Here is a 23,741-nt window from a genome sequence, read left to right on the forward strand (position 1 = left end):
TCCTCAAAACACTCCCTCCTTTATGAGGAGGGTCTGGGCTTCAAGGAAAGAGCTCTGAACATGCTCATGGTGCTAGGCTGTTCTTCAAGGTTTTCAGGTAGTCCTTCCTAATCCAGTGGCTGCTGAACAGCCCTCAAAACAACAGAGGGAGAGAGAGCCCTTTCAGGGGCTGAAAAGCCTGCAGATCTCCTAATATCCAATAATCCAAATGTTCAAATATCTTAATGTCAGTGGCTTTTCTTCCCAGAGACATATGTGAGGGACCATTATTGCCATAGCTAGACATATGAAGGCATGGAATAGGCCCCGTAAAAAAAAGGGGGGGGGACCTCAGCTTCCCAGATTTTTCCTGTTGTTTTGTTTTCCAGTTATTGGACAATGGGAGCAGTTGTTCTATTTCAGTTTCTTCTTCAGGCCTTCACATCTCTAACTATAGCGATCCTTTTAGGTTAGGACTGGCTGAGTGGTACAGAGAATGATTGGTCAGAGAACATGAAACTGACAAATGCCTCTGTAAGCCACTGTAACTTTATCAAAGTATAAAGTATGTGTGGGGAGAAGAAAGTGTGTGTGTGTTCTTTTGAGATTTTTCTTGGGGCGGCAGCAGAGAGGGTTAAAGAATTGCTTGGCATTCTCATTGGGAATGTCAGCAGCCCTATTGGAACAGCCTCCAGTCATTAAAATACTGCTTTATGACCGCATGCTAGTTTGGTCTAATTAAATTGAGGCACAAATAAACATCCTAATTTCACAAAATCACATTAATGCAATTTATTAATCAATGGCAAAAATGAGCAAACATTCATTGCATTGGAGGCAACTGAGCATTTTCCTACTCTGTGCCACACTTGCACCAACCAAATCTATTATGGGAATTTTCCGAACTCTCTGGAGCTATTTTGTGGAAAGTGGAGCGAGAGTAACAACTCAGAGCAGCACACAGTCAAATAAAATTAAAAGAAAACACAATTACCAAATTAGGACAGAAAGATAAAAAAATTCCCAGTACCAAGCGTGTCAAATGGATGGGTCTCAACATCTATGATGGCTTTAACAGGAATTCTAGTAAAGTTGTTTTAATGCTGCCCCCTATGTCGCAACAGCATCTAAATAAAGTGGGTTGTAATACGGAAAACTATATAGTATGAACCGTACACAGTGCTATCTTGTTCAAACAATGACAGAAGCGCACATGTAAAAAACACAGAAAATATTTTACTGGCATCTAGATGCCTCCCTATTAGGGCCAATAGTGAGATTTTAGGCATGTCAAGAATTTGCATATTACTATATAGTGTAATTTTTACTGGAAAGATGTTGACGCTGTGCATTACAAATGGAAGCCATTCTAAACAACCATGTCTCACTTTGCTTCTCAACCAATATCAACCAGAGTACCTGCTGCATTAGATTCCTAAAGGTATTAAGTTTAATCTGACCTTTGATGTGGTACAAGCACGTTGTTTATCCCACCAAGTTTCGCATTGATCTTCAGGCATAAGTTGGACAGAGTCTGCGGAGAGGTTTTCACCACGTTTTTCACCTGAACACACTGGGTGGCCATTCCTAACAGAGTATCCCCAACACGTTTGACTTCCGCTGTAAGGGAAAGCAAGAATTTACTTCAGATAATCTTTTTAAAAAAACTTGTATTTATTTTCATGGTACAGAAGATAAATTTTGAGAAAACAATTGTTACAACAGTAAACAACAGGTAACTTGTCCTGATAAAATTACAGACTTTTATCATGCCATATGTTAAAATTTTCATTTGATTACTTTAAGAGATCATGCCATGGAATCCCATGAGTGCTGGGTGGATTCCTCCCACAGTCTGAACAATTTATGTATTCAATAAACATTTGCCATATTACTTCAGACAATCTTCAGACAACCCTAATATGCTCAATCTCGCCCACCATCAGTGGCTAAGTGAACTGGATAACCTGCTCAGTGAGTGAGTGGATTTATTTTGGGGAGTGGGGGGGGGACCTCACTGTGTTGCACAGGAGGGAGGAAAAGGTGATGCCAAATATATCATGTGTGCACTTTGGTCACAAATATTTTTGTTGGAACTGCAAAGTTATATTAAGTTTTATCTTCCTTACCGTAGACTGGTGTCTTTCCAGGGAGAATCACTACAATGAGCTGAAGCCCAACGTAAGTCAACTTCAAGTGTTTGAACATGGGCTCCACACTGTCGGCACCCTGTGCATATTTACAGAAACACGGTTGGCCCTGGATTGGCATCCCTGCATCCTTGGAGATTTTGCGCAGTTGATCAGTAAAACTCCTATAAACAAATCATGCCTTTTCGGTTATTACAGCAACCTAAAGTCCTGCAAGTTTTATCTCTATTACTCTGAGCACACCATGAGATTCACTGCTATGAGACATAATGGTGACTAGCTGAGCCTGTTTTAAGAGAGAAGAATTAGACCATTCCTAGAATATAGGTTTTGCAACAGTCATTAGCTGTTACTTGCTAAGTGAAAATTCCATGTACAGTCACAGTACAACTCAGGATACCATGAGCTAAAGATAAATGGGACAGCTATTCCCTTCAAGTCTTGCTTAATCTTCTAGAAGTGTTTGACCTGTCAATGTTGGAAAAGGAACACCGTAATAAATGGATTTTAGTATAGTTAAATTAGTATGCTTTTAATATGAAATTCCCAATGAAAATAAGCAAATTATATTGCAATTTTTAACTAGGATTGGGGAGACAGTTTCTAGTACACTTTCAGAAATCTAAAAAAATACTGTGCACAGGCCCAGCCAAGAAAGTGGCTCTCACTGGCCCAATCTGCTACTCACTCATTTATCGTCAGGTCAGAGTTGTGCAGACACCTCTTAGGAGACAAACTCAGCTTCAATTTGCAGTGGCTACCTAACTGTCTGCCTCTGCCAGTTGCTTCCTGTGGGCTCTGAAAAAGCCAAAAAGGCTTACTCTTCAGAGCCAGGCATTGAGTGAGATAGCCAGGGAAATGCCCACCCCGCTGCTACAGTGGCTAGAAAGGCCTTCTACACCATTTTTAGAAGTTTCAAAAGTCTTCCTAAGCACTGCAGCAAATCATGGCAGCAGTGCAAGCATTATCTTAGCCACCTTGCCCAGAAATACCTGGCTCCAAAGGACCCCTCTTTGGCCCACTCTCAGAGCCCAGAGGTGGCAGAGAAGCCACCTGTGCTGCCTTTGCTACTGCAACAGATAACTTTTTTTTAAGTGGGGTGGTGGAGGCAGGAAAGGGGGGCAGTGACTCTGTTGCTGCCTGAAACAGAAGGATGGATTAATCAGATTTCCAGAGGCTGAGTCCCATCAGCCAGACCTTGCCAAGGGCCCCATGTAGTCTTGTAGCCCCATGATAGGGTCCCATGCAAGGGCCCCATGCTAGCCCTGCTCAGGTGTATGCCCTTAAGCGCTCGTTCTGTTTTGTTAACTCATTTATTTCTGTGTAAAGCATAGCATACTAAAAACAATATGCTCAACAAACAATGCTTCCAGACGGAGGTTGCTAGCAAGTCACTGGCAACAAGATTTCCCCTCTCATCAGTTATTGGATTTTCTATGGAAACTGTAAAACCAGATCAAATATGGGAAACATATGGATTGGCTTTTCGATGTCAACAATGTCATGCAGATGCAAGGAAAAGACTTGCATGCATTAGGGGCACTGAGCCCACAACCGACAGCTAAATCACCAGCAGTTATCAGTGGGGGGAAAAAGAATAAATCACACTGTATATTCAAAGCTAGAAATGACTTACTTTAACAAGTCTTCTCTGCATTGTTTCTGAGGAGCAAAGCAGGCAACAGCCCAAACTTTGATTTCGATGCCAGCATAGAATTGCTTTCCCCTCATATCCCAGACACCCTGATTTGGTGTAGCAACCGTCTTATTCTAAGGAAGATTTAAAAAACAAAACAGTTCTTCCACAACAGCTTTAAGCTAATGTACAAATGAAACATTTTGGTAATTGAAGGTATTATGTTGCATATTTTTAGCATTATTATCTCATTTAAAAATATTTATTATTTAAGATATAAGACTCGCCTTTCCACCCCAAAGAGAGCCTAGGACACCTAATAATAATAATATATAACCCTGAAGACAATATTTACTATCTACTTCAGAAAAAAAATTAATGCTATCTTCCCAAAGCCTGAACAAATAAAAAACAAATGGCGTTTCTCCTTCACGCTGTTAAACCTAAATCTAAAGGGACTGAGTAGACTAGAAATTCAACTAGTGATTAAATGATACATGATTTGTCTAATGTATGATTTTGTGGAAACTTACCCTGCCTCCATATTGCAGCATTGGGGCAGGCAACACCCTGCCTGTCAACTCTGTCATTTCATTATGGACAACAATTCCAAACTCCTTCAGATATGGATCTGGACCGCCTACCATGCTGTTACTCTTCACCTGGAGATACAAGAGAGAATCTCTTGAATACACATAATTACATGGATCTTTTACTTGTGCAGGTGTGGCTCAACCACAGCTAATTAACTACCGTATTTTTCGTCCCATAGGATGCTCCGTCCCATAGGACGCACCTAGTTTTTTGGGGGGGAAATAAAGGAAAAAAATTTCCCCTTTATTTCCCCCCCCCCAAACCAGGTTGGGGAAACCGAACCAGGTCGAGGAACAGCGGGATGGTGGCGCTGTGCCTCCCTGCTGTCCCCCAAGCTTGTGGGGCTAGCCGATGTCTGCCCGGTGCGAGGGGCGCTCTGCTTCAGGGCGACCCTCACGCTGGGTGGCAGGCTGCTATCCGCAGCGTGGGGAGCCCTGCGGGAACTCCCGCAGGGCTGCCTAGGCTGCGGGTGTGTTCCCGAAGCGCCAGGCGCTCTGCTTTCAGTGCGCCCGGCGCTCTGGGAAGCAGGCTGCGGATGTCTTCCTGAAGCCTGGAGAGCGAGAGGGGTCGGTTCGCACCGACCCCTCTCGCTCTCCAAGCTTCAGCGAAAGCCTGCATTCGCCCCATAGGACGCACCCAGATTTCCCCTTCATTTTTGGAGGGGAAAAAGTGCGTCCTATAGGACGAAAAATACGGTATACTGTTTTCTGGGCTGTTGTCATTCTTTGCTCCATTCATGTACACCTAAATTGTCAAAAATTAACTGGCTATGGTTATTTGTTGTCATCATACTCTGTGCCACAGCCAACAAACGAGCATGCCTTAACCTCACAATCCTAGTAAGCCCAGTACCCAAAGATGGTCTTTAACCCTGGATCTAAGTAAACGGTTTGGAACACTAACGAGAAAAGATGCTGTTGAGATATGCACACTGTGACCATCATGTTTGCCACAGACTTATTTGAAGCTTTTCATCCCCGTAAAGTCAAGTTAAGAGTTACTCACTAGTCTACTAATTTCTTCCTGCCTGTCAGGTGCAGACCGTGCCGTTGCCTTGATCATCGTTGACGTCTGATTGTCAGTTAGCTTCTTGATACATCGTTGGCCTGCTACTATATTACATACCTAAGATCAGAAAGACTGCATGTAGGCGACCATATTGGAATACAATGGGACTGAAGTAAACTGCCATGTTTATTTACCTCAAGGGGTAAATATGTATGCTTCTGCTCCTGCCCTACTTGAAGGCATGGAAGATGAGGGTATTTCAGCTGTAGACTGTACTTCTGCTTAAAATACTGGGCTACTGTACACTCCATGGCCTGCCCATTTTCCAACTGCAGAGGGAACCTGTGAGGGGAAATATTGCTTTGATTAGTATTCACAGTTATTAAGTGTTCACAAGAAAAATGTTTGTGTACTAGAACATGAATGGTCTGCTGTTCCTTGTTCTGTAATGCACATGTTTACACTTTAAAAATATTTATCTTAAAAGCAAAGGGTTGCATCCAACTCAAGAGGAGACCCACCAAAATTAATGAATATGACTTACTAGGATCCATTGTTTTAAACTGAGTCTACTCTGAGTAGAATTTAGTTGCTACAACTCAAAGAATGAGCATACATACGTTTGATGGCTGGCTGGTCTTCTAGTAACATTGCAAACTCTATATTTTCTCTTCATCTGACCACAGTGAGTAACCTCCACTTTTAAACCTGCAAATCCAGAACACACACCAAATATACCAACAAGCAAAGGTTAATGAGAAGCAATGAGAAGGCATTTGGGGTTTTATGCCGAACTCCAGATTCAAACCCCTGCTTTCTACATGGGTTAAGTGACCACATTAGAAAGCTGCTGTGAAGTCTACTTTATTTACCCTGCCCATCTCTAGGTTGCATTACAGTTTCAAAGTCCCAGATAGGAATCAAAATATTATATGCTGAAATATCCCACCTATGAAAAGCTTAAACCTGGTTATCAAAGATCAGGCCACATTAAAAGATCAAGATGTTTTTAACAGCTACTCAAGCTAAAACCTATTGGGAAGAAAGAGCAACAACACAAATGAGAAGAACTACAGTCTGCATACTGAAAAGTGCTATAGATGTCCTGGGCCTTCATATTATTTTCCAATGATGGGCACATACCAGAAGCAGCTTTGGGATTCAGTTACTTTGTTTTTTACAATTCAACATGCATGAAAATATTTTATTTACTCCAAAGATTCACCTCTGATTTCTTTGGTAAACTTAACACGCTGAGAGTCTGTAAGGGGTTTCGTTTGTTCATTGATGTTCTGAATATCCAAGACCTCGCACATGAATTCAATAATAGGCTGGGCACGATAGAAAGCAGTTGCCGATACTAAAAGAGAACAACAACAAAATGTACTGAGAAATAGGTTTATGGAAGAGATTTAAGGCAATTAAAGCAAATGAGATTTTTTCATACCATCGATGTTAAGCATCATGTTCCACATTGCAGGCCTGACAGACTGGTGGAAGCCAAACCAAACCTCGCGACCACCTCCCAGTGGGTGATAATATCCTTCAGGGGGAGAGAAGAAGGAACGGCCCACTGGCGTGTACCTAAGAAGACAGGTGTATCAGCTTTGTGTTCTTTGGAGGAAACTTGCAGATAACAAATTCTGTACAACATATTTCATGCATCAAGCATTAACCAAGTGGGACTTGCAACAAAATGCTGCAGTGAGGAATGTTTCTGTTCCTGTTCAGGATTCCAGCCAGCCGTGCCCTCAACCAGGATATTCCATTCCATCTCCCACCAAGTCAGTCAGAATTCTGTGCTCGATCCTCAATAGGGCTGCATTGGTGGGGATTTGGGGGGGGGGCTTAAAGATACATCCACAAAAGGTAGCTTATCTAGCCTTGGCTGTGAGAAGAGTGAGAATATATCATAGGAGCTCACCTCATAGAGGGAAGGTGCCGTGTGATGACATCAAGTGCCTGTACAGAGTCTTCTGGGACTTCATTCAGATGCCCTGCCAGAGCTTCTAGGAGCATCTGAAGGCTGACCACAGACACCCACTGAACTGACACTTTAAAGGTTTGGTCCTTCCCTTCACCTGGGAGTGTGACCTCCATATCCACCTGAAGAGTCAATTGTGAAAGTTAGCCATATAGCTGATACTAATGCAGATGTTTTCAACTTTGATAAAGGCTGAAGCCCTTCACTGCTTGTACTCCACTGAAACTGGATGAAGATCAGTTTAAATTTAGGGCAGTTTTAGTTATAGCATGTATTTCTGCAGAAGAAGAATCTGAAATCTGCTCTTTGTAAAAACCCTTAAAAAGGAGTAGGGTTGGTCCTCCAGATATTGCTGGACCACAACTCTCATCATTCATTTACCATTGGCCATGCTAGCCTGGCCTGAAGGGCTGCAACCTAGCCACCCTAAAGTTTTGAAGCACTCAGAATAAAAATACGGGAATGCCACAATAACCTTGATCCCAGAATATCATCTGTTTCATCATTAAGACTTCCCTACTCCTTCTGAAGCTGCAGATCACCACTCCATGGAAGTACAACAAGTCCTAGAAGTATTTCAGAGCATATTGAGATGTTTCATTTAGCACAGTGAGGCATGAAAAGTGGCCCTCTCCAGAAAGGAACACACATACTATAAGATTCTCACTTTATACAATGGTCACATTCAGATGCAATGCTAAGCCATAGTGTATGGTTTATTTATTCATACTGTGCATGACGCAAGTCAAGCTCTCCCACTTTTGCTCCTTGCTTAGTTGAGCAGGCAAACTTTTGAACCAGCACTCATGATTTGTCTCTCTCCAAACAGGTCCCTATCAGGAAGCTCAAGTTTCTTCTTAGCTTCCCAATCATGGCTTAATCAGAAATAAACAAATTATAAGCACTGGTCTGAACATGAAATGCTAAGCTGCTCCATGGTTTGTTTCCCTGCTCAAGTAAGCAAGGAGCAAAGGTGGAGAACTCTAGCTCATTCACAATGTTAAACTATACCTCATGGCTTAGCATCACATCTGAATTTAGCCAATTTTAAGAAACACCACTTTAAGCTTCTGCACAGCATTCTGTTTACACGGTGTTGTTGCAAAATTTAGAACTAAATCAGTTTATTGACAACTCATATTCCTGCAATGCTGAAGGTCAGGTTAAGCATGACATCATTAGGCTCTAGGCCAGGCACCCCCAAACCCGGCCCTCCAGCTGTTTTGGGACTGCAACTCCCATCATCCCTAGCTAACAGGACCAGTGGTCAGGGATGGTGGGAACTGTAGCCCCAAAACAGCTGGAAGGCCAAGTTTGGGGGTGCCTGATCTAGGCATCAGATTGAGAATAGTATCTTCTGAAGGCCATTTATGAAAGCACTTACCCTATCCCTGCCAATAGGCAGAGGATGTGCAGTGTACATGTTCCTCTTGCCATCATAGCCAGGCTGCCGATCCCCAAATATCTGCATCTTGAAGTGTCTCACCATAGTATCAACTACCTCCCTGAAAAGAGTTGGAAGCAAAATAGAAGTGAGCAGAGACAACAGGAAAAATTAGTGGCATGCAAGCGTTTAGCAATCTTGATCCAGTTTGTCAAAACATAATCCAAGCTGCCTGAAGAGCCCAAATAAGTAAAAATTCTTTTAGTCCAAGTACAAGCGGTTTATACAGTATCAGAGTGTCACCAAATCTGTTGCTGAGGACACAGGGCTGTTCCATAGTACATCCAATTTTAGTACTCAAATGCTCATAGCATATTTTAGTTCTTTACCCAAAGAATCTATTTAAAACTGCAATTGACAGCAGTTGGAGAACTGTTAAAAATAGACTTGGAATTCTCTAGTTGGTCTCACCTGTTCACCCTCCGGGGACGCTTTTCTGGTTTGATATCCACATCATAATGATAAACATCGATTTTAGGGATCTGCACTTGGAAATGATTGGCTAAGAGACGAATCGGTTTCCCTACTGTTCCCAGGCCTGGACGACGGGGCGGCTGAAACAGGTTGGCTGGTGGCCCTGTAAAAAATTGAGAGATTTAGAAGGATTGCCTAGCATGCATTGCCAGCTTGATCATTTTAGCAATTCCAATTCCAATCCCAACAGGTACTAGAAAATTAAGGCCAATTAGGCTTTATGCTTTTCATATTGATGCTTTGTTTTATTCTTTTTGTAAGCCACCCTAAGAATCAGGCTGAAGGACAGAATAAAAATACATGGACTGAACTACAGAGCTCATACTAACAGAAAGGAGTACATTGTTCTGTCCTTTGATTTCTCACACTCAAATAAGTTTACACTCCCCTTGAAACGATTCAGATGAGATTGACAAACAAAAGTTATGTAGGACTTCCTGGGAACACTGCTAACATAGTAATAAAAGTCAGAACTAGACATTGTGGGAGACGTATGCCCAAAGCTTGCATCCTTGACATCTCTCTCCTTGACAGCATCTCAGTTATGCTGAGTATGATGTTATGAATCTGGGGGACAGGCTAAATTCCAGATCAGCTAGTGCCAGAATTTAATTAAGGTTTAAAGTGTTTAAGCTTGTGTTAAAAGTTTTGTGTCAAACCAACAAGAGGTTAGAATCTAAGGAAGCGCAGTGTGTATTCCAGGCACCAGTAATTTAGCACATGTAAAAGTTAGTGAAGCAGCCACACTTCCTGGGTTGCATATTAGGACAATGATCCTAGCCAATGAACAGTTGGCAATCAGTCTGTCTTGCAATGGAAGAGTGCACCTTCGGCCGTGAAGTTGGAGTGTTATAGCATGTTGTATGGCTGTGGAGTCAGAGACAGAAGAGACATAATTTATTGTGGGTGGGGCAGATGAAAGTGTCTGGGTTTTGTTGCTACAGGTGCACCAAGGTGTGCTCTGGGCTCCTTCCAGCAGTCACTGCTATGGATACACAACCTGCCTGTCTGTCTGTCTCACTCCAGGCACTGCGATTGCCTGCAAGGGATTCCCATACATAAATAAATAAATAAATAAATAATTTATACCCCGCCCATCTGGCTGTGTTTCTCCAGCCACTCTGGGTGGCCTCCAACCGAGGACAAAAAACAGAATAAAACTTCCAACATTAAAAAGTTCCCTAAACAGGTCTACCTTCAGATGTCTTCTAAAAGTCAGATAGCTGTTTATTTCCTTGACATCCGATGGGAGGGCGTTCCACAGGGCAGGTGCCACTACCGAGAAGGCCCCCTGTCTGGTTCCCTGTTCCCACTTCTTGCAGTGAGGGAACCACCAGAAGGCACTCAGTGCTGGACCTCGGTGTCCGGGCAGAACAATGGGGGTGGAAACGCTCCCTCAGGTGTGTGGTCAACAATGCTGATGACATCCTAACCCAGGATATTGGTCTTCGTCAGACTGAGGATGAGGCCAAACTCCATGCAGGCTTGGGCAAAACAGTTGGGCATCTGCAAACAACATCTCTCGGATAACCAGCCCAGAAATGTTGTTTGCAGACTCTGTCCTGTCATGCAAAGCCAGTCAACAAGTGTTAGTAGGAAATACTAGTTTCCTTGTGAGATGACCAAGTGCACAGGGATAGACCATTGAAGTTCAAAGCACTGAAAGGGCTATGTGTCAGTAAGTGTAAAAAGCTAATTCTCTCTGAGGTAGTGAGCTTTCACACAGGCATAGGCAAACTCGGCCCTCCAGATGTTTTGGGACTACAACTCCTATCATCCCTGACCACTGGTCCTGTTAGCTAGGGATGATGGGAGAAACTGGAAAGTATATTTGATGGAAGGGAGGTTTTCAGACAACTGGATCTTGTTATGTTGAGCAACACATTTTTTTTTAAAAAAAAAAAACAGTATCTGGTGCTCCACATTTGACGGTACAATATATTCCTAAGCATTGTTTCTTTTTGTTTTATAGCTAATAGGCCAGGCTAACTAGTAATATTTTGCACTGTGAATCTAACAAATCTGCTGAGACAAACCAAAAGGTCCAACTGATCCAACATTCTCTTTACCACAGTAACCAGTCAGGGATCTCTGGGAAGATCAGGCAACAGCCTTCCCTCCATCTGTCTCTAATATTCAGAGGAATACTGTATCCAAATCTGGATACTCAATAGCCATTGCAAGGCCTGCCTTCCACAATTATGTCTATTTTTTAAAAGCCACTAGCCATCACCACATAAAGTAATGCATTTCAAAGGTTAATTACATGTTGTACAAAGATGTACTTTATTTTGTCACTGTCAGGCAAACTCCTCCAGGGACAATTGCAGAACAATGTGCCACCACTAGAAATACAGTGGTACCTCGGGTTACATATGCTTCAGGTTACATACGCTTCAGGTTACAGACTCCGCTAACCCAGAAATAGTACCTCAGGTTAAGAACTTTGCTTCAGGATGAGAACAGAAATTGTGCTCCGGCGGCGCAGCAGCAGGAGGAGGCCCCATTAGCTAAAGTGGTCTTCAGGTTAAGAACAGTTTCAGGTTAAGTATGGACCTCCGGAACGAATTAATACTTAACCTGAGGTACCACTGTACCCTATTTCTGGTCACCTCCAGGCCACAGCTCTGATGGTGGTGGGAAACCTAGAAGGGCCTCTTGGTGCATTTTCTTACACAGGCATCCTTATGTGGCAGGAGGCAGTCTTCGAGTTGCCTGGGTCACAAACTGTTTTGGGTTTCACTAACACAACCACTTGCAGTGGTGTGTTACATTTAAGCAGTGGTGTGCTAGATACAAACCAATCCAACGCTTTATGTGGAATTTTTATTGGGCTGCTAGTAAACACTTTAAGACACTTACAACTCAAAATTGCATTTAAACCCTTAACGTGGTTTAAACATTAAGAGGGGAGATTAAGGTACTAAAAGCTGTTAATATATAGCTGAACATTTTATATTATTAGTCTCTTTAGGAATAGTCATGTGGGAAAATAGAAAATTTGACTGGTATTGTATACATTCATAACCATTACACATTGGTTTTATGGACAATGTATTTTTAGCAATGACATTTTTCATATAAAATCTAGTGACAGAAAACTTTCTGAAATATTTTCTACTACTTTAACATTTCCCTTGCACACACTTTCCCCACCCACCTCCAGCTAACACACACACAAATGATTTAGCCTTTCCACCTATGGAAAGTGCTCAAAGTTCAACTCCTCACAGAACTAGTTACATTAAAAACCCTCATCGGTCAGCATAAGATTCCATAATGCTAAACCTTTTTGCTTTCAAAAAATTAGATCTCTTGACTATCATGAATCAAGGACAATCAAAGTTTACTTTATTTGTATACTCAGGAGATGTGCTTTTTGGTTTGAAGTAGCATAGCTTTTATAGATCAGTGATCTGCTCAAAGAATTACCGGTACACGGAAAATATGTTGGTGTCCTTCAGGGCTGACAATTTTTGTAGGTTCAGCATTTGAGCTGCTGAGATAGAATTACTGTCAAAAGCTCCCTCAGTTTCTGAAATAATAGTTTGTATTCATACAACACTTCTGTTTAAGTATTTTTTACTCTTTGTATCTCTCACAAAACTCCTGAAAGGCCATTGTTACTAAAACATTACAGATAGAAAGCAGAGGTTGAGAGATAGACCATGACTTGGAAGGGCAATCCGGCACCACTCTCTAGGGCATGTAGAATAAATAAAAGTCCAATTACTATCAGAACCTATCCTCCTTTAACTTTTTTGGGTAACAGAAAAATTAAACAGACTGGGACAAACAGGAGCTCCAGAACTAGTGACTAGAAATATACCTCCACTTATATCACTGAAACCTGGTGGGATAAGTCCCACGATTGGAATGTAAAAATGGAGGGATACAATCTATTTCAGAGAAACAGACCAGACAAGAAAGGAGGAGGAGTGGCGTTATATGTCAGGGATGTGTATACCTGTGAAGAGATCCAAGATTTAGAACCTCAAAGCCAAAGTGAGAGCATTTGGGTCAAAATTAAGGGAGAGAAGAATAATAGTGACCTCATTGTGGGAGTTTACTATAGATCCCCAAGCCAAACGGAGGACATAGATGATGCCTTCCTGGAACAGATGGCCAAGCATGCAAAAGGAAGGGAGATAGTAGTAATGGGGGACTTCAATTACCCAGATATTTGTTGGATGTCAAACTCAGCCAAGAGCATAAGGTCAAACAGATTCCTCACTGGCCTTGCAGACAACTTCATTGTCCAGAAAGTGGGAGAAGCAACAAGAGGAACAGCCATTTTAGATCTGGTCCTAACCAATGTCGATGACCTGGTTAATGGGGTAGAAGTGGAAGGATCATTAGGCGCAAGTGATCATGCTCTTCTGAAGTTTACTATACAACGGAAAGGAGCAGCCAAGCATACTAGGACTCAATTTCTTGACTTTAAGAAAGCCGACTTCATAAAACTTAGGGAAGTGCTGGGTGAGATCCCATGGACAGTAATGCTAAAAGGAAAGGGAGTTCATGATGGCTGGGAGTTTGTTAAGAGGGAGATAGTAAAAGCACAACTTCAGGCAATACCAATGAGACGGAAACATGGAAGGTGCCTAAAGAAGCCAGGGTGGCTATCTAAAGAACTTTTAACTGAATTAAGATTAAAAAAGGATGTGTACAAAAAATGGAAAAGGGGGGAAACCACCAAAGAGGAATTCAAACAAATAGCCAGCAAGTGTAGACACAAAGTCAGAAAAGCTAAAGCACAGAATGAACTCAGGCTTGCTAGAGAGGTTAAAAGCAACAAAAAAGGCTTCTATGGGTATGTTCGTAGCAAAAGGAAGAACAAAGAAACAGTGGGGTCACTCAGAGGAGAAGATGGTGAAATGCAAACAGGGGACACAGAAAGGGCTGAACTCCTCAATGCCTTCTTTGCCTCAGTCTTCTCCGATAAAGAAAACAATGCCCGACCTGAAGAATTTGGAGGAAATGATTCAGCAGAGAAAACACAGCCCAGAATAACTAAGGAGATAGTACAAGAATACTTGGCTAGTTTAGATGTATTCAAGTCTCCAGGGCCAGATGAACTGCATCCAAGAGTATTAAAAGAACTGGCAGATGTGATCTCAGAACCACTGGCAGTCATCTTTGAGAATTCCTGGAGAACAGGCGAAGTCCCGGCAGACTGGAGGAGGGCAAATGTTGTCCCTATTTTCAAAAAGGGGAAAAGAGAGGACCCAAATAATTACCGCCCAGTCAGTCTAACATCAATACCAGGGAAGATTCTGGAGCAGATCATTAAGCAAACAATCTGTGAGCACCTAGAAAGGAATGCTGTGATCACCAATAGTCAGCATGGATTTCTGAAAAATAAGTCATGTCAGACTAACCTGATCTCATTTTTTGACAGAATTACAAGCCTGGTAGATGAAGGGAACGCAGTGGATGTAGTCTACCTTGATTTCAGCAAGGCATTTGACAAGGTGCCCCATGATATTCTTGTAAAGAAGCTGGTAAAATGCGGTCTTGACTATGCTACCACTCAGTGGATTTGTAACTGGCTGACTGACCGGACCCAAAGGGTGCTCATCAATGGTTCCTCTTCATCCTGGAGAAGAGTGACTAGTGGGGTGCCACAGGGTTCTGTCTTGGGCCCGGTCTTATTCAACATCTTTATCAACGACTTGGATGATGGACTCAAGGGCATCCTGATCAAATTTGCAGATGACACCAAACTGGGAGGGGTGGCTAACACCCCAGAAGACAGGATCACACTTCAAAACGACCTTGACAGATTAGAGAACTGGGCCAAAACAAACAAGATGAATTTTAACAGGGAGAAATGTAAAGTATTGCACTTGGGCAAAAAAAACGAGAGGCACAAATACAAGATGGGTGACACCTGGCTTGAGAGCAGTACATGCGAAAAGGATCTAGGAGTCTTGGTTGACCACAAACTTAACATGAGCCAACAGTGTGACGCGGCAGCTAAAAAAGCCAATGCAATTCTGGGCTGCATCAATAGGAGTATAGCATCTAGATCAAGGGAAGTTATAGTGCCACTGTATTCTGCTCTGGTCAGACCTCACCTGGAGTACTGTGTCCAGTTCTGGGCACCACAGTTCAAGAAGGACACTGACAAACTAGAACGTGTACAGAGGAGGGCAACCAAAATGGTCAAAGGCCTGGAAACAATGCCTTATGAGGATCGGCTAAGGGAGCTGGGCATGTTTAGCCTGGAGAAGAGGAGGTTAAGGGGTGATATGATAGCCATGTTCAAATATATAAAAGGATGTCACATAGAGGAGGGAGAAAGGTTGTTTTCTGCTGCTCCAGAGAAGCGGACACGGAGCAATGGATACAAACTACAAGAAAGAAGATTCCACCTAAACATTAGGAAGAACTTCCTGACAGTAAGAGCTGTTCGACAGTGGAATTTGCTGCCAAGGAGTGTGGTGGAGTCTCCTTCTTTGGAGGTCTTTAAGCAGAGGCTTGACAACCATATGTCAGGAGTGCTCTGATGGTGTTTCCTGCTTGGCAGGGGGTTGGACTCGATGACCCTTGTGGTCTCTTCCAACTCTATGATTCTATGATTCTATGATTCTATATTTGTAAGCAAAACTCAGCTGATTACCATGAATCATTGCCACACAGCACAGCACTGGGTGTTATTTCCCCCCACTGTAGGCTGTATAGTCAACAGATTAGTATTTTTTTTAGCCCTCCTTCAGGCATTTCAGTCAATCCATACTTGCTCTCCCATCCCCTGCAGTCACTCCCCAAGCATCACCTGCCTAACTTCTTATGGGCCTTGACCAGTTTGTGTGACAGAATGCGGTCCTTCGGTAACCAGATCCCATTAAGTTTAGGGCTTTACAAGTAATCACCAGCACTCTGAATCAGTGTTAGAAACTGGGATGGAAAAGCTAGGAGCCAAATAGCTTCTGGAACCTGGGTTGCAGGCACCAAAACAGAATGTCTAGTTGCCACTGGGGAGAAGTTGGCAACACTTTTTATTTATTATTTTTATAAGCATGAGCTAATGCACAATTCACTTAAGTGACACATGATTAATATCACATTTTAGCAGAAATTTGTTGATACATTTTTAATTTGGTGCTTACAATAAAAATATTGGTACCGTACTTCAGTCTTCAAAACACTCTACTTTTTATTGTTAAACTCCTTAACATATTGTCTACCCTTAACATACACTTCAAGGCTTCAAAACACATGCATTTCTGTAATCCTTGAGTGTCAGACAGGTGCAAAAAATGGCACCCAGACTTTGGGAGGTGCCCACAAATGGAGAATCTTTAGGTGCAAAATGCACCTGGCGCCCTGCTAATTTTGAACCCTGCTCTGAATTATGTAGCTTCTTGATGGCATAGAAATTTAATAAATATCAAACAGATAAAATACTGTTAAAGAAAGCAACTGTTTTCACAATTCTTCCTGAGGTGAATTTGATTAAGAAGGTGAGTCATCATATCCAAGAAGCCTTCACAACGGCAATTCTTTAAATAGTACCAAGCCAAGAATTTCTTTATTATGAGCTGTAGTAATGAAGAAGATAAACTAATCTATGACTAAAACTTTATCAAGGAGACTCAGAATTCAACTGGAATTCAGCTCCTGAGTACATCACTGTAAGTAGTAGGAATCCCACATTCCTTGCTCTAGGCAATAAATAAGTCACTGCTGGCAAGAGGAGAGAGAAAAGGAAAGATCACATCTAGGTTGCCACTGAAGCAGGGTGCCACCATCCTTCACACAAGTCAGCATAATCGCTTCACAATGAACAAGTCATTTCATTTACCGGTAACTAAGAGGAGTTCTGTTGGATCAAACTAAAGGCCAATCTAGTCCAGCATCGTGTTCTCAATGTCAAGCCAGATGCCTACAGGAAACCTGCAAGCAGGGATTTCCAGCAACTCTTATTCAGAGGGACACTAACACAGGAGACAGGACACAAGCATCATGACTAGCATTCACTGATAGCCTGATCTGCTATGGATTTGTCTAACCCTCTTTTAAAAACATCCAAGTTGGTGGCCAACCCTACATCACATGGAAGCAAATTCCATAGTTTAACTGTGTGGTGTATGTAACCAGCTTCTCCCTCAACCCTGAATGGCAAGGGGTCATCTAAATTTTCATAATGAGCATAAATCAAAACTGAATCCACTTGTGTGCATAATGCAATATGAGTACAATGCAATATTTGTTAGAAAGAGTTACCATTTAAGAGACTTTTTGTGAACCAGCCTTTCTACATATTGAGCCATTGTGGCATGCTAGAGGATTTGCATGTGGGAAACTCAGGTTCGAAACCTTGCTCAGGTCAATGGGTAGCCTTGGTCAAGTCATCACTCTCTCTAAGCCAGGGGTAGGCAACCTAAGGCCTGCGGGCCGGATGCGGCCCAATCGCCATCTCAATCCGGCCTACGGACAATTTGGGAATCAGCATGTTTTTACATGAGTAGAATGTGTCCTTTTATTTAAAATGCATCTCTGGGTTATTTCTGGGGCATAGGAATTCGTTCTCCCCCCCCAAAAAAAAATATAGTCTGGCCCACCACATTGTCTGATGGACGGTGGACCGGCCCATGGCTGAAAAAGGCTGCTGACTCCTGCTCTAAGCCATACTCATTCCACAAGGAATCCCCCAAATGTGAACTTTGCCTGCCTCATAGACTCCTCACAAGGACACCAACACTCTAAGTTCTTTGGAGAGGAACCTCCCTGTGAAGTTCAGTAACCTACTTGGTGTTCCTCTTTCCTGAAAGTGACAAAGGAAGTGAAATAACAAGTGAACAGAGAAGTGGTGCAGTCTCTGCATGTGAATTTACCAGCCCCATTAAGCTTGCTTAAACCAACGCTTGGTCACATTTTGCAATAAAAAACTGGCAACTTCCGGGGCTATCAGCTAACAACCTAAACCTCAACCAACACTGGGTCCCTTATCAAGGAATTATTAGGGACACTTTTAAGGAAAAAAATAATCCCATTGTTTCACTTACTCACTTGTCAAAAGGCAAAAAGTTGCCAAATGTACAGGCTTAGCAAAATTGTCCACTGCAAATAAAAAAATAGAGTTCTGTTTTTATAGGTAAACGTATTGCAAAGTAGCTGCAAAAGCAAAGGGGTTTACATGGACATCACACATTTTAAAAATCTAGTCAATTAAAAAAACATTTCCTTTTGAAATGAGTTTAGAGCACATGGAACAACAGTAACATCAGAATTCAACCTTACACAAAGCACAGGTGAAAAACATGTCATTTGGATACACAAAAGGCCCAACTCCAAAGCACGTGGAGGGCCACAATCCAGGCACCACTGCTGAAAATACTTTATTATTGCAGCACTGAAAGCACTCTCTTGTTTATGGTGACTCACAGTTTATGTAGGGAGGAGACTATATGGGAGAAAGTGATCTTTAATGTATTCACAAAGTAGACTCAGGCTGTGCAAGTCAAAATCAGTATCTGGAGTTCAGCTCAGTAACCAAGAGGCAACCTGTTAGGGCTCACAAAGGATGACCATCACACATTTTCAGAACTCTGACAAAAGATACACTATTGGACTTCCAACCTTCAGCTGGTCCACACTGTCCATAAGGAAAGGTACATGCAAAGCCCATTATAACAGTCAACTTAAAAGGTTACAGAGCATGCATGACTATGGCCAAGTCCCCGAATCTTCAGAAAAGGGCACAGTGGACATATCAGTGAAAGCTTACAGAACACAAGCTGCTACACAAACATCCAAAAACAGTGCCAGGCCTCGGGTAACTCCCAAACAGCTATCTACCTAATGGGGAGTATGAACCCAACAAGAGGAGGAATGTCCTTTAGATCCTTTCTAATAAAATCACCCACCATCTGCATCTGTCTTGTCAGGAATGAACATATTAATTCATATCCAGTTCATTACTTGATTTCAGCCATTCATACACTGCATCTGATACAAATGAAAAAGAGAAATAAAAACATAATGACACTGTGCCCCAAATCTCCAAATGATTTCACCCAGCAGCGTCATATAGGTATTAGAGTAGAACCCTGCAGAGTGGAGAACCATGCAAGCTTAACTTCCACAAGGCAGAGCAGCAGTTACAGCACCAACTTCTGGAACCATCCCACAAGGCTGGAGCAGAACCACTGCAGCACAATACTCTTCCCTGCAATCTACACAGATTGTCCAAAAGGATGCCACATTTTTTTTTGTAGGGGGTTACTGGGTTGTTGCTGTTTTTATTTTGATTATGTATTTTATGGTTTTATATTTTGATTTTATTCTGTAAACCTCCCTGAGACCTCCGGGTATAAGGTGGTATATAAATTAAAATATAAATAAAATAAACTGGTGGTACTGAAAACTGTCAAGAAAGGAAGATCAATAAAGCCATGCTTCACAGCAATAAAGAACATCCATCGGGGTAACCAAAGAATTTCCCATCCTAAACTCCATCCAGAACCCCAAATTTAAAAGAATTTATATGTAATGATATGTATCTAATAAGCCATTGCCCACCCAACCACCTTGCCAAAATAGGAAAAAATTCTCAATACAAGATAAATCTGATTTCTCAAGACAAGGGGATCCAAGGAAGGTTCCCTCAGTAGACGGTCTTGCAAGCACCTCTGAGAGATGACAACATCACTCCCTCCCTCGAACCACAAATAAATTTCACAGAACTAATTTAGTCATCCCATAATATGACTTTTACTAGCCAAGACAAAAAAGGCTTCAAAAGGCAAACTGCCAGATAAACTACTCCATTTGAATATTTGGGTGTTAGTAATACTTTTGATGTTCAGCAGTGATCCACCTCTGATAGCTACCCTAGGCTAACCATACACACCACCCCAAAAGCTCACCCAATCAAATCTAATGATGATGCTAATCAACAGCAACTCATACTACTTCCAGGTGGGAATTCACTGAGTACCCAACACAAGACTCTCAAGGAAGCTGCAGGCTGCAAATGGAGAATATGGGGAAGACTGAAGATGGCAACAGTCTCACAGGATAGATCTAAAGCACAACATCCAATTATATTTCTGTACACTATTGGATAGTTAGCTGCTCTGGAGGCTCCTAATGAGTCAAAAGGTAGGATAAAAATATAAAATGCACTACAAAAGTGACTCATCTAAGTAACAGCTTTTAGCCCTCAACATTTGAGATACATAAAAGAGAACACTGGCACAGTTTTGCATCTACCAGAACAGAGTGGGGGTGCAGATGAGAGACTTCAGATGAAGGACGCAACAACAATTACCCACAACAGAACTCCAGGTTACAGAAGCTGAAGCAAGGATGATTAATGATAACTAAAACAATCAAACGCCACAAAATCAAAGTGCTGTACAAAATACACATAAAGGACAGGTCCCACTCAATGGGTTTATGGTTCAGACAACTAGATAATGTAAGTTTAAAAAAGGAGACCAAACACAATTAGACAAAGATTGGCTGGAAAAAAATAAGCCTTAAGAATCTACTTTAAAAGAAAGAATATCACTTGAACTATTTCAGGAGACAAAAGACTTAACAGGAGGCAGAAATCCCTACAGTCACCCTAAAAACCACAACTAATTGCTAACCTGTTGTTTCCTTCATGAACACAATGCTTCCAAGTTCCATCTGGCCAAATGAACCAGACCTTAATGTTATCACATCTCATATCAATTCATTATACTACTATGCTGAAGCTGGACCCTCTTCAATCAAAGAATATTAGCTATCTTTCTAGCGCTTATTTCTGTTGCCCAATCCGGGCACATCTCTTATATATTAGGAGCTCCATCAGCTCAAGAGTGAAGTTCCTCACCAGTACTACTGATACATACCTCAACTCTTATCACAGTCCTGGGGTTAAGATCCCAAGAACATAACTGGGCCCTACATCTAATCATCAACCAGTATCTTCTGCAAATGGTGCTAAGACTTTCCAGTTTGGGTTGACATCCAAAAGTAACTGCTCCATTCCACTTAAATTATTCCCACCCAGAGCCCTTGGCAAGGGAGAATGAACACTAAAATGCACACCTAAACCAGATAAATTAGGACCCAGAACTTTAATAGCTAGCCTACAGAGGGTACTACTATGCTACAGGCTTACCCATTTTTAAAGCAAGCCTGGTCAGAGCCCATTTCCCTGCAGGGCTGAGTTCACACTGAGGTGCAAGGCTGCTTACTGCACACAGTAGTTTCCAGATATACACCCAAGCTGCCACCACCTTTTTTTTATGCATCTACCTAAAAACATTACATGCTATGTGGGTGTAAATAGCCCTCAAGGCACAAAAGCAACAGGGTCACCACTATCAGCCACATATAAAGCACACACATCCCCAAGAGAATCCTGGGGGCTTACACTTAAGGGTGCTAGAAGTTATAGTTCTATGGTAGCCAAACTACAGTTCCCGTGATGTGGAAGGGGGGGGGTGTGTGCTTTAAATGAATGGTTTGTCTGCGGTTTATTTCACCTAAATAAACAAATGGTTTAGCAAGCCTTTCCTTCCTCCCAAAGCTTCTGCTGGAAGATATATCCATTTAAGCCCCATGGCCCAGCCCCACCCTTCAAGAAAAACCAACAACAACACTCCCAGCCCCACCTCTGCAGCCTCCCCCAGGTGGAGCAACCCCTGCTCCCAATGTCACTCCCAAGCAAGGCATGCAAGGGCAAGGGCTCCTTCCTTCTTCCCTCCATCACATCCCAACTATGACCCACGTCGTCACCCACGGCCTCAAGACCACCGCTGGGCCCCTCCCACCACACTCGCACGCATACACACCTCGCACACCCTTTGCATGCATATACATGAAGGCCTCACCCCCCTCTCACCTGGTCCCAGCGCCTCCATGGCGGCGACGGCGGCGGCCTCGCTGCGGTCCCCTCCGGTCCCGGCCGCCCCGGGCCCCGCAGCTCCAGCCGCCGCCGCCGCCGCAGCGTATCTCTTAATTTCGGGAATATTGGCTCCGGTGTGAGGGTCAGTACCGGGAACGGGGGGAGAGCAGGAGGCGGAGGGAGGGGGCGTCCCCGCCTCGCCAACAGCCCGCGGCCGCCTCGGCGGAACCAGCCCGGCCGCCCAGCGCTCTCCCTCGGCACCGGGAGCGCCTCTTCTTCCTCCTCCTCCTCCCCCACCCGCCTCCGCCTCCTCTTCCTCCCCCTTCTCCACGCTCGGTCGCGCGTGTCTGTGTGTTGGGGGATGTGCGCGCACGCGCGCGCGCCTTCTCGGCCCCGAGACCGAGTGGACGGTGCCAGAGAGAGAGGAGACTGTAAATGTGCGTATCCGCGCTGCGGCCACTGCCGCTCGCTGCCTTTCACTCAGGCCCAGGCCGTGCGTGTGTTTGTGCGTGCGCGCTCCCTGTGCCTCCCTCCGGCGCGCCCGCGCGCCCGCCCAGGCCCCCTTTCACAGCGCAGCCGCCTCAGCTGTCACCTCAGGCGCGAGTGCGCGACTAGCTCCGCCCGCTTCAACCAACATGGGGGGCGGGGGCGGGGGAAGAGGGGAATGGCTGAGGCAAAGAGCCGCGTAAGGTGCACGCGCGGCGCGGTATATTGTTCCGTCCTCTTCGCCTCGAAGGTGTACGCGCCTGTAGATCAGCTTCCTTTCCTCGCCCGCTTTCCCCCGGTCCGGCAGAAGACCCTGATGAGCGAGCGCTGCACTCTCTGCCGTCTGGGGCGGGGGGGAGAGCGCGCTCCCCCCGCGGGCTTGTTACCGTCTCCCTCAAACACAAACCCATGCACAGAGAGGCTGCCGCCGACCTCGCCCTGCCAACTAGAGGCATTTAAGCACAGCGGGGGCGCCGGCCATTCTTTCTCTCCATCCCCCACGAATGTCCCCACTCAGCAAGAGAAGAGACCGCGCCAGGACTTCAGCCCTTTCGGAAGTTCTCAGGGAGCTTCGGTCTGTGGGGCTCCACGAGTGCCTTTGAACATGTGCGGAGTGTGTTCTCTTTTCACACCAGCCACAAGTACTATCCCACCAGCCATGAGCCTACCTGTGATGGGGGGGGGGGAGAGAAAGGGAGTTCTAAAAAGGTCAGTTTTACAAGAGGTGCCACGCAATCATATCCTTGTCTACTCAGAAGCAAGCCCCATTTAATTCAAGGAGTCTTGCTCCTAGATAAGCAAAAATAGGGTTGTGGCATTAAGCAGATGTCATTTACCCTATCAGAGGTCTTGCACACATAGCAAGCACTACTCATCAATGTCCCACCACCAGTCCCCTGACTCTGAGCCTTCTTCCCCTGAGGGTCCAACTTGGGGGTTCCCCAACTGGTGCCTCCCACCACTCCTCTGCATCCAGTCAGCCCATGATAGTATTATTTTCCATTTTTGCATCCTCTTTCTTGATAAAATGTTTGCTTCAACAGCAGAAAGATGGGAATATTCCATCCTAAATCTCCATTCCTGCTTCATATTAATGCAGTTCGCAGAGTTTTCTTGTAGAGGATCTATGGCTA

The 23,741-nt window shown here is 43.6% G+C and overlaps 1 protein-coding gene across 1 annotated transcript in view; it reads right to left on the minus strand.

Annotated features, from left to right (window-relative positions):
* The window catches only part of LOC310683392 (protein argonaute-4), a 33,824-nt gene extending 11,197 nt beyond the window's left edge, over nucleotides 1-22,627 (minus strand). Inside the window, exons 1-13 of the mRNA XM_083453290.1 lie at nucleotides 22,120-22,627; nucleotides 9,207-9,372; nucleotides 8,736-8,856; nucleotides 7,292-7,473; nucleotides 6,815-6,951; nucleotides 6,593-6,727; nucleotides 5,988-6,075; nucleotides 5,562-5,709; nucleotides 5,365-5,484; nucleotides 4,299-4,427; nucleotides 3,766-3,899; nucleotides 2,109-2,293; nucleotides 1,440-1,599 (exon numbers count right to left, since the gene is read on the minus strand). Of these exons, the coding sequence (XP_083309416.1) occupies nucleotides 1,440-1,599; nucleotides 2,109-2,293; nucleotides 3,766-3,899; nucleotides 4,299-4,427; nucleotides 5,365-5,484; nucleotides 5,562-5,709; nucleotides 5,988-6,075; nucleotides 6,593-6,727; nucleotides 6,815-6,951; nucleotides 7,292-7,473; nucleotides 8,736-8,856; nucleotides 9,207-9,372; nucleotides 22,120-22,138 (1,724 nt within the window). The 5' untranslated portion in view covers nucleotides 22,139-22,627. The remainder of the gene's footprint in view (nucleotides 1-1,439; nucleotides 1,600-2,108; nucleotides 2,294-3,765; nucleotides 3,900-4,298; nucleotides 4,428-5,364; nucleotides 5,485-5,561; nucleotides 5,710-5,987; nucleotides 6,076-6,592; nucleotides 6,728-6,814; nucleotides 6,952-7,291; nucleotides 7,474-8,735; nucleotides 8,857-9,206; nucleotides 9,373-22,119) is intronic.
* Between the last annotated feature and the right edge of the window lie 1,114 nt (nucleotides 22,628-23,741).

Source organism: Podarcis tiliguerta, assembly GCF_965153285.1.
Source record: "Podarcis tiliguerta genome assembly, chromosome: 8".
Lineage (NCBI taxonomy): Eukaryota > Metazoa > Chordata > Lepidosauria > Squamata > Lacertidae > Podarcis > Podarcis tiliguerta.